General features: G+C 38.6%; 1 protein-coding gene across 1 annotated transcript in view; it reads right to left on the bottom strand.

The window, feature by feature from the left end:
- Nucleotides 1–306: 306 nt before the first annotated feature.
- The window catches only part of LOC139644583 (transmembrane protein 114), a 30,101-nt gene continuing 18,906 nt past the window's right edge, over nucleotides 307–11,501 (bottom strand). Inside the window, exons 3-4 of the mRNA XM_071520004.1 lie at nucleotides 6,574–6,711; nucleotides 307–569 (exon numbers count right to left, since the gene is read on the bottom strand). Of these exons, the coding sequence (XP_071376105.1) occupies nucleotides 307–569; nucleotides 6,574–6,711 (401 nt within the window). The remainder of the gene's footprint in view (nucleotides 570–6,573; nucleotides 6,712–11,501) is intronic.

The following is an 11,501-nucleotide window of genomic DNA, read 5'->3' as shown; positions in this document are numbered from 1 at the left end:
ATAGAGCTGGGGAACATAGGACCTTGGGAACATAGGACCCTGGGAACATAGGACCTTGGGAACAAAGGACCCTGGACCTTGGGAGAGCACATATGTAGAACTGGAGAGCATAGGACCCTGGGAACATAGGACCTTGGGAACATAGGACCCTGGGAGAGCACATATGTAGAACTGGGGAACATAGGACCTTGCCAACATAGGACCCTAGGAACATAGGACCCTGGGAACATAGGAATGACTCTGCCCAAAGTTAGCTCGCTAACCCACTAAGCTCACTCCATGAGACAGGTATGACCAATAGCTGGGTTACTTCGTGCAAGTACACGTAGCCAGCGACTCCCTTGAGAGACTATGCGGTTCTCTCTGTCGTGTGATGACTCGGCAGGCCAGGAGGAAGGCGACGGATGTGATCAGCTCGGAGGCAGAGGAGATCCAGGCCAGCGTCAGCGACCAGCCAAACCGGATTCGCAGGCCCTCCAGAGCCTTGGGATCCAGCATGCACATCAGCTCCCTGAAGGCCACTGCCGAGTAAGCCACGTACACACCTGCTCCTGTCAGTGATAACAAAGCTGAGAGAGGGAGAGATGGGAATGATGTTGAGAAGAGAGAGAGAAAGACAGGACAGTGAAAAGTGTTCACTCGATACAGCAAAGCACATTCTATAAAAATGAATCCAGGCGGGTGATTGACCTTAAATGGTTAAATGGATTTTTTGTCTTTTTGACATTACTATTCTTCCTTTTTGATTCACTTTTTCGATAACTTAATGAGATAATTTCTTCATATATATATTGTTGTTGTTGTTGTTTTTGTTTCCCTATTTTCGGGGGAGGGGAAAAAACTTACATCTATGACCAGTGAATCATGAGATTGTAGTACCCCTTAGAACTTTCCAATATGGAACTAACAGGCCACATGAATATAAATAAATAGGCCCATCTTTATACTGTGAATGCTCTTTGATATATATAGTATGCTACCTACTTAGGTGAATTATACTCAAATATAAATTAATTGGGGTTTTTTCTAGCGATGGTTAATTTCTGGGTTATATTTTTGTTCTATTTTTTCTTTCTTTATAGAGATTTCATTGGTTTTTCCATGATCACACCTAAGGGTGGGACCTATATCCATTCTGTAAATGAGGAACACCTGAACCCGTCTGATTCATTGCAAAACCTACCTGACGAAGAGCCTGTGAGGGCTCGAAACATTGTATTTTTTTAATGTAGAATAAAGTAAGCAAAATACTGGGAGCTGCCACAGTGTTGCGAGTCTTTTTGAATTTGCATGAAGTAACTATTCCAACTCGGCACCAGGAAAAGAGATGTGCGTGTGTTCACTCTGACTTCCGTTAAATGGGTCCAGCCAGTGAGCCTGTGATGACTTTTCACAATCAGCAGGAAATCATGTTGACTGGCAAAATACTTGCAGTAGCATTTTATTTAACAGGTACATATGGATCTTGTGCTGACACATTACCACTTGCTACTCGGCAATGCCAGAAATGCAGAATAAATGGGAACCAGAGGCCAGTTAATTAATGTGTGTCCCTGGGCCTTGTGGCTTGCTGTCTGCAGACTGTGACTAGCCAAGTTGACTTAGGGCACTACTTCAGCATTATTGATCACTACCTTTTTTTTTTTTTTGTTCTGTTATTTTGTCTGCTGCCAGCCTGCTGCCCCTCCATCACTGTGTCTTGTGACTCACACTTTTTGGGCCAATTGCCTCATATGACAAATGTCACATGTCTCCAGCATCCTCACCAAAAGTGAAAGAAGGCAAAATACTTCCTTTTCCCTGATGAAAAAATGGCAAGCTGGTATAAGATACTTGTAGAAGACTAAGCTGGTTGCTGGTGATTTTAGCTGATCTGAGATGTGAATGGACGTTTTGGAGCTGGATGAGCTGGTCAACAAGCTTGGCCAAACTGTTAACAAGTTACTGAGGTGGATAGTGGATCACTTATATATTCGTCTGGTGGAACTTCTGTTGGTATCCAGAATGTGCTTGTAGAAAAGCAGCTGTTGTGTTGGGGTTTTATCTCACGTTTAGTAGTGAAAAATTCATCATATATTGAAATATTATTATCCATTCCCTTTCTTTTATCTCTTTTCAACATCACCTCTTATTTGTTAGTGTGCATGTCCAGCAGCCAAATTTCTATGTATGGGTAGTTTATACAATCTATGGTAGTGGTTCTCAACGTGGGGTCCGGGGACCACCAGGGGTCCTTGAGGGGGTTCCAGGCGGTCCCCAGCAAATTGATGAAGTGTTAAACTTCACCATTACTTCATTTACAAGAAGTGAACACAATTAGAGAATGTCGAAGAATGACTGTTTTGGTCATAGTTTCTCTGTTATCTCTCTACCTACAATACAGATAGTCATGGGATTCTGGGCAAAATCATATCTAACAATAAAAAATATTCTCAGATTTGGGTCAGAGACACAAAATGTCATCAAATGGGGGTCCTGGCCCTAATGTGGACTAAATCAGGGGTCCGTGATATGACAAAAGTTGAGAATCACTGATCTATGGTATACACACTAGTCGTGGGTCGTTCGCAAAAGAATAGTTCTTTTTGAACAGCTCTCTTTGGAGAATTTAGGGAACTGATTCTTTTCAGCGAATGATCCATTTAGTTTTTGTTTTTTTTTCTTTGTTACCTATGCGACCTGATGGCAGTGGCAATGTAGGTGCTGCAGTTCCTGTAGCTGTGTTGGTTACCCACTTTGCCTGCCCCGCAGAGGTGTGGCCCAAAACGTAATAATTGACCATAAAGTAATAAATGCCCATAATGTAACAAAATCAATTGTAATAAAGCCTAGCTTTACCCTTTTATCTGAACTGTGACTTTTTCCCTAAATAATTAGTTCCCTGCGGACGTTCAAACCTCAACCCTAATGCATATTGGCACTCAATTCATCTACTCACCCTCATGCCAAATGAAACAGGTGAAATTTGTCAGTCCATATAACACACAGGGAGGTTGCCAGCACAACTTGGTAGCAGCCTTCTCCAAAACAACTGAAGTCAATGGGGACCTGTTCTTTAGAGTTTCAAAACAAAAACAGCCAAACAATCACACTGTGAATAGAAAGACCTATACACCATTATTTGTTGCAAATCAATCAGCTGTAGTTAAGATTTGCACTAAATGATGGTGTAAATATACTGTAGGTCTTTTTGGAACTCTGAAGAACTGGTCCCCACTGACTTCAGTTGTTTTGGAGAAGGCTGCTATGGAGTTGTGCTGGCAACCTCCCTGTGTGTTATTTCATTTCATTTCATTTCAAACCTTTATTTAAACTCGAATAACCATTGAGGTTGCCCTCATTTACAATGATGTCGAGTTACAAACAAGTTCAAAGTTTTAAATAAATAGGACAAGACATAGATGAGAATAAAGAAAATCAATTAAAACAGTTACACATTGAGGCAGGGAGGTTTGTGATCATGGTTTTAAATTGTCCATAGGTTAGTAGAGTATTGATTTTTAGTGTGTGTTGAAGATCATTCCAAGAATTTGGAGCACTAAAATAAAAGGCTGATTGTCCAGATTTAGACCGTGCTTGGGGGACCTTAAGCATAAGCAAGTCATTTGAGCGAGTTTGATAGGGTCCAAGGTTCCAGTCCAGCATCATTGAAATGTAGGGTGGTAGCTTTCCAACGAGGGCTTTATATATAAACAAATACCAATGTTTATTACGCCTCTCTGCCAGAGAAGACCAACCCACCTTATCATACAGGATACAATGGTGAGTACCATAGCTATCACCAGTAATAAATCTGAGGGCAGAATGATAAACCGTGTCTAGGGGTTTAAGAGTGGAAATAGCAGCATTTCTGTAAATTACATCCCCATAATCCAACACTGATAGGAAGACTGCCTCAACAATCCTCTTTCTGCTAATCATAGGGAAGCTGGTTCTGTTTCTGTAAAAGAAGCCAATTTTTTGACGCAGTTTGCTAACAAGATTGTCTATATGGTATTTAAAAGTAAATTTCTCATCAAGCCAGATGCCAAGATATTTATATTCAGTAACTCTCTCAATGTTAGATCCATTCGCAGTGGATATATGCATACAATTGTGATCAATATTTCTGGCTCTAGTAAACAGCATGAATTTTGTTTTATTTGCATTAAGTACCAGTTTAAGATTGATAAGAGCATCTTGTAGAGCATTAAAGGAAAGTTGCAGGTTCTCAATGGCTAGTTGTACAGAATCAGCAATACAATATACAATGGTGTCATCAGCATAAAGATGGACTTGACAGCCACTCAATGAAGAGACAATATCATTTATATAAATGGTGAAGAGGACAGGACCCAAAATCGAACCTTGCGGAACACCTTTTGTTACTGGCAAGAACTCAGACTGTTATATGGACAAACTTCACCTGTGTTTCAACTGGCATGAGGGTGAGTAGATGATGACAGAATTTTCATTTTTGGGTGAACTATTCCTTTAAGCTAGTTTTCACTTGTTTAGTTTAATGAATGGTAGCTGTTGTTTGAGATACAGCTGCAAAGATTAGAAAAAATCAGTCATCTCTTGTCCTTATCTCAGCTTACTTACTCATTATCTCATTGCTACGCCATAACCTCTACAGCACAGTACTTATTATCTCAGTGCTATGTCATAACCTCTACAGCACAGAACAGCATGCTTTGTTCACACTTGGAAAGACACGTCCACTGTGGCAATAGGGTGATGAGCAAATGGAATGCCAATATGCATTAGGGTTGAGGTTCGTGACTTGGTAGGGTGCAGATGTAGTGTGTAACCTAATGTTCGGAATAGAAAGGAATATTTATGGTAGTATGTATTGTAAAGTGTGGTGCTGTATATTGATGGCGGTATAGCCTGATGTTTTCTATGGTACTCATTGGTATGGTAGTATATCATTCTGTTAAACTCTGAATTGGGCCTCTATAAGAATGCTCACCTTGGATTATGGCACAAGGGATATTAATATTATATCCTGTGTATTGATAAATGCTTGAAAGTCAGCAGGGAGCTAACTATTTGGAGAAAAGTCCAAGTTCAGATGAAAGGGTAAAGGCCATCACATCATTTGAGTTTTCAAACATACCTACCATTGTAAGATTTTATGTCAGGGTGTTTCTTGTGTTATGACCAAGAATGGAACTGCTTAATGGATTGGCAATAAAAAAAAAGTGGGGGAAAAAATCTGAAAAAATGTTTCTGCCTTGCTTATCGGCAGAAAACAAACGTCAGAAAATATAACTTGAGACTTGCTTACTAACTGATAGGGCGCTCTGGTGAATTTGGCATGTATATAATCCTCCAAACAACTTGCATTTTAATGCACCAGCCTGTATATGGGCCGGTGAAGTGTGAAAATCACGATTCTATCTCTATACACCATTTTATAATCCCAATTTTATAGCTACAACCATCCCTTCATTTGTAACAGGAGTGCACGCACTAATTTTCCACTCGATGTATGATTAGGTCTACATGACTTGTTGAATATAGACTCTTCTAGCAGCTGGGGTAATGTCACTTCGGGAACGGTAACATCTCAAGTTCAATATTGAAGAAAAGAAAGTGAATTAATTTACATTGTGGAAATCTATCAGGGTTTTTTCAAACTATAGACACACCGGAAACAGCTTCTTTCTTTTTTTTTAGGTCAGACGCTTCACTCTCCTCCAGACGTCAACAAATGCACATGGTGTGATGCAGGTAAAGCAGCCTGCCCCCCTGTTTCCGATGGTCTTGCATCTACTAACACTGACTGGCGGCATACAGGGTGTAATGGCACAGTTCCAATTGGTTTTAATGCTAAACCACAGTAGAAATGGAATTGCAAAATCTGTACCAGTACACAAATTTCTACCAGTGTACGGTTTATACTTATATAGGGGAGCATATCTATGTTCCCAGGGTCCTAAGTTCCCAGGGTCCTAAGTTCCCCAGTTTAATATTAGGGGAGCATATCTATGTTCCCAGGGTCCTATGTTCCCAGGGTCAATTAACACACATTAACCCTCCTACTGTGTTCGGGTTTTATTGGAACAAGGCTTCAAAACAGCTATATAAACACAACAAAACCAATGGTTATCATTTTATTTGATTCTGAAGGTCCCTAACCCTAACCCTAGAACTGGGGAACATAGGACCCTGGGAACATAGGACCCTTTGTCATGCTCCCATTATGTGCCATATAAATCTGGGGAACATAGGACCCTGGGAACATAGGAATGACTCCCTTATATGCCACCCACCACTAGATCACAGCAATCTAATTACAACAAAATGGTCACTGTAATCCATTACAGTTACTGCAAAAGCAGTGACCAGATAAAAGATTCTTTGAAAAAAGAAAACAACCAGAGCCATGTTTTGAAGAGAAAAGGGCATTTGAATTATGAGATGGACACTAACATAATTTTACACTAAATGAAATGGTTCATAATTGCTGTAGATGATGAGAAGAGCACTATTCAAGTTAGTCTGGAATTGTTGAACTGCATATTTTTATGGATTTTGGTGAAAGCAATCAGAAGAGGAGTGTCTTGAGAGAGTTGTGGTCCTTACATCCCAGCAGGAGGAGAGCAGCGGTCATCATCAGGAGCAGGTAGGCCCGAGCCAGCAGCCCCATGAAGCCCAGCATCCCTCCCACCACCATGATGATCACGCTGACAGGCAGCAACACGCTGAATGTCCCCTGCATATCTAGCACACACACACACACAAAGACAAACACACACACACACACAAGTTATTTGAAAATTCATGCTGCAAAGTGGCTTGTACTGGTGATGGATCTGTTAAAAACATGGTTAAAAGCCAATTTTATGCACAATCATAACAATTTCAGGGAACAAATTCAAACCAAAACAAAACAGGAGAGAGGAGGAACAAATAAGGCTACGTTCACACTGCAGGCCTTCATGTTCAATTCTGAATTGCTGCTCATATCTGATTTTTCATATATATTCTAGGATGTAACCCTTATCCTATACCAATATGAGTTACGGTATCAGCCTTCAAGTTCTGACTGAATTGAGCCGTCTTACCAAATATGAATAAAGCCGCTATTTGGCTTTCTTTCCATTGCTGTGTCTTGTTATCATCCATGCTAATGCAATTTTCACCAAAATGACTGTAACTAAAGTCACAACTTGTTCACACCGATTAGAAAACATCGGATCTGTGTCACATGTGAGAGAAAAAAAAACAAAAAACAGAATTGGGACACTGTCAGCTGCAGTGTGAACATAGAGGAGCACAGTACAGGGAAACTAAATGAACCATACTACATTGATACCATGGAAGGGAAAAACAATGGTTGGCCCACTAATGATAAAAGTCACAGTGAATAAAGTCAAAGAAGAGGGCAACATAAATATCATAATGTCGCATTTTTGCCATTTATCATCTCAGTTCAATACAGATCATCAAAAAGTAAATCCAAAGGGAAAATAGCTTGAGCTTCCTCACTCACCTTGAGGTTGGCGTGAAATGTGAATGTGTGTATTCTTTTTCTCTACAATTACAGATTTCCCTCCATGACTCTTGTTGCATTGTGTTCATGGTAATTAAAATTCCACTAAGTGTCAAACTCAAGGAAATATACTATTGACAAACTTTGTTGCCAATCTGCATTGATAACATTTATTAAACACCAACAATACCAGACAACCTCTTTGGTGCCTCAACAGTCACTATTTCATTTCCTTTGCTACCAGGTCACAGATTAGTATCAAATCCATTAATTTTGTCCCTTTCAGTTCCTTCAATATTAATATCTTACTTGAAAGATTTCAGGTTTTCAGCAAGGAGTCTAAGTTTTTCAGTGTTGCTCTTATCTCCAAAAAAAGATGAAGAATGAGACGTCTTTTAGCTGCCGTACGCTGGCTTCCAGTTGAATTGGTCAGAATTGATTTACAGATTTCATTGATTATACTTTTAAAGCAATAAATGGCTTGGCCCCAGCTTAATCTAGGGAATTCTCTGTGTACAGAACAAGGTTATTATCGTTAACGAAAACTAGGTGTGAAAAAAGATTTTCGTTAACTGAAATAAAAATAAAAACAAGGCTTTACAAAAAACGATAACTAACTGAAACTGTATTGTGTGTTTACAAAACTAACAATATAAAATTAAACTAAAAAATAAACTAAAATTATAGAGAAAATGTCTTTAGTTTTCATCTTTGTCAATTTATTTCATACATAAGCCTAGTATTTTGGGTGGATATGAAATCTATCTTCCAATTTTATTTTTTTTTTTAACCTTACCTAAGACTAAAACTAACACTGAAACTAATAAAAACTAAACTAAAACTAAGCATTTTCAAAAAATAAAAACTAAACTAAACTAGCAAACCCGCTTTAAAAACTAATTAAAACTGAAATTGAAAACAAAAAGTAAAAATGAAATAAAAATAAAAACTAATGAAAAATGCAAAACTATAATAACCTTGGTACAGAAGCATTGTTGTAGTTATACACATAAAGCAGTTTTGACTGCTTCAAAGTTGAGATTAAATTGGATCCACCAATATCAATCCTGGAACAAGATATTGGACCAACACCAGGTTAAAATAAATCAGCATCAGAGAATTTTCCCTGAATCTGATACCAAGAGCCACATGTAATATGTCAGAGATCAAATAAATGATTCACACATACAAAGCTCTTAGATTTCTCAGAGAAAAAATGGGATTATATGTCATTTTTTCATTTTTGTTTCATATAATTTTTGTCCAATGACCCCAAATGGTCTACGTCTATGCTGGATAATGGGTTGGTGTGGTACCCAGTATTGGCCGGTTTACAGTTTCATCCATGCAATCAGTATTGCCAGTGAAACAGTGGTATTGGTGCATCCCTCAACCTGCTGCACACTTGCTATAAATATACCACCTGGACCCTACAGCCACAAAGCTATTACCTGCATTTCACTGTCATTATTGAATTACCCCGGTCTTTTGCCTGAAGTGCAAACCTCCACTGTGGGTAAATGATGGTCTCTTTCTCTATGATGCACAGGGACGGCAAAAAGCATCATGAGGTCATCTCTTTGTCCCATTTTACCCACTTAGTATCGACTGGTGTCACCTAGGTCTGCATTTGCCCTTTCAGTGCATTCATCAGTCAGAACTAATCGGACATAATTCTTGGTTTATTGCATTGTTACCGCCGCCAAGGAGGTTATGTTTTCTGTGTCGTTTGTTTGTCTGTTTGTCTTTCAGCAGGATTACGGAAAAACGACTGGCCCGATTTTCATGAAACTTGGTGGAAGGGTGTAGCATGGGCCAAGGAAGAACCCATTAAATTTTGGAGCGGATCCGGACCCGACTCGTGAACAAGCAATAATAGCACAAACCTTGGCGGAGGTCTGCACTCTCCGAGTGCCCTTCTAGTTTTTCTGTTTTTAGCCAAGACAGTTGTTTTCGCACTCTGTACTTTTCTAAGGATTTATGAAATGTGAATGCATATTCCATTGTGAACAATATATCTAATAAGCAATGCAATCAATAACAACATATTTAATCAGTATGCAATAATATATCTAATAATCTGTGCAATGAGTCAGGTCCAAACAGAGAAATGTGTATGAGTATAGATACGAGACCTATTTATGAATTTTTTTATTTTTTTTATTTTTATATACTTTTTATATACTTCTTATAATTAATTATATACTACATTCCCTATATACTAGCTCAAAAAGAGACATTTCTCTAAATTTCTACTTCAACCCATTATTTAACTCTGTTCATGTGTTGTTTCCTATTTTGAGTATCTAAACAATAATTAGAAAACCTTTTGATAGTTAAAACTTAATTCTTTAACATAATGCAGTCTAATGCTCTAAAATTTTAATTAGTAAGTTCTTCATAACTAAAATCTTATTTTCACACGGAAAGCAATGCCATTCTAAAGGCTAAACTGAAATTACCAATTTGCCACATTAGGTACCAGGTTTCCATCAAGCCACTTTATGTGAAATTTGAATTTTCGAATGGGAATAAGCAGAATGGAAACACCAAATTTTGAGAAAAAAAACCCCTCCCCAAATACCGCAAAAAAAATATTTTTTTGTTTGTTGATAAAGAGGTTATTCGAAAAATGGCGTTGGAAACGTATTTTACGAATGAATGACGCAGAGTTACCTTAACCCTGTATTCTGCTATTTTTCAAAAGTTTTTTAGAATTTGCGCAAAACCTTAATGGAAACGTAACTATTGACTACTCACAGGCGCAAAGACGGGTTGCTAAATTGTTCAATTACAAATCAGAGCAGAGGGCCAAAGGTGAGCACTTCTCTTTTGGAGATGAATGGGTGGCACATTGCAGAGGGAGGAAGGGGGAGGGTAAGAGGAGGAGGAGGAGCATCATCCAGGGATCCAGGGCTGGATCCGTCATGCCAGGCCATACTTCCCCTGCTGCTTAGCCAGGGAGAACATTGCCTGCCATGTGGACGAGATCCAAGACAGAATACAGACAGTGTCTTTTCACATTGGACAGTAGTCCTATATTGTGTGTTTTGTATGTATAACACTTTACAAATCCAACTGTATTTGCTGAAATTAATACAGCACTTACCAAGGGTGCTGGAACCCAACTGTATTTGCTGGAATTATTTTTCTTTCTTTCTTTCTTTCTGTCTTTCCGTCTTTCTTTCTTTTTCTCTGCTAAAGGCACTGAACCTTTTCATTTCAACAAATGAACCTACTTTGACAATATAAATAGCCCCAATCCGTTCTATGTTTGCCTTCTTCCTGTTTAAGCAAAGATAGATAAGTGCCCATCCATCACCGCTACCATCACCTAGTCATGAAAAGCCAAGTAACAAAAACCTGTCAACGCTATCAGGATGATGTATGTGTTAGTAGAACCATTCTGATTCTGAGATGAGAGGAACTGTACTTTATTGATCTTCCAACTCTGAACCTCAGGAGTACTGCTGTTTTTCTATCCTACCAAGTAGTTAATTGCATTCATGTGACATCTCAGGTCTAAATAAGTCCATATTAGATGGTTAGAATGTAAACTAGCTGGGAACATCTGACTAGGCTAGGGCCTTTAGAAAAAGATAGTGATAGAAAGTGATAATCCCTGGCACACTCCATACTACAAACTGAGCGTTCCTACTGATCAGACTCAGCTGCAGCTCGCTTTTCCCAATCATCACAGTTTTAAAGATGGCCAGAGAGCTCATACACTCTGCACTTGGTTTATGTTTTTAATAAAAGCTAACTTAGTCAGCAAACTGTTACACCTGAACACTTTCTCTTTCTATTTAATAGGAAAGTTAATAAGATTGTGAATGAAATACCTACAAATAAAAAACATTAGTGTTCGCCAATTTTATTTTATTTTTTTTATTTGATGCATAACTTTATTTGATGCAAAATAACTACCTTGCTATTTTAAAAATCAACACAGATGAAAATATAGTGTTGTAATGATATCAGGGAAAGAAAGCAGGCAGGACTGTGACAAAGTGATCAT

The sequence above is a fragment of the Centroberyx affinis genome, unplaced genomic scaffold (genome assembly GCF_046629955.1).
Source record: "Centroberyx affinis isolate AG114_WGS23_722 - 3 ecotype Tasmania unplaced genomic scaffold, CSIRO-AGI_Caff_v1 ptg000757l_1, whole genome shotgun sequence".
In the NCBI taxonomy this organism is placed as follows: Eukaryota; Metazoa; Chordata; class Actinopteri; order Beryciformes; family Berycidae; genus Centroberyx; species Centroberyx affinis.
The sequence above is the reverse complement of the archived record's forward strand: the minus strand, read 5'-3'. Positions and strand labels throughout refer to the sequence as shown.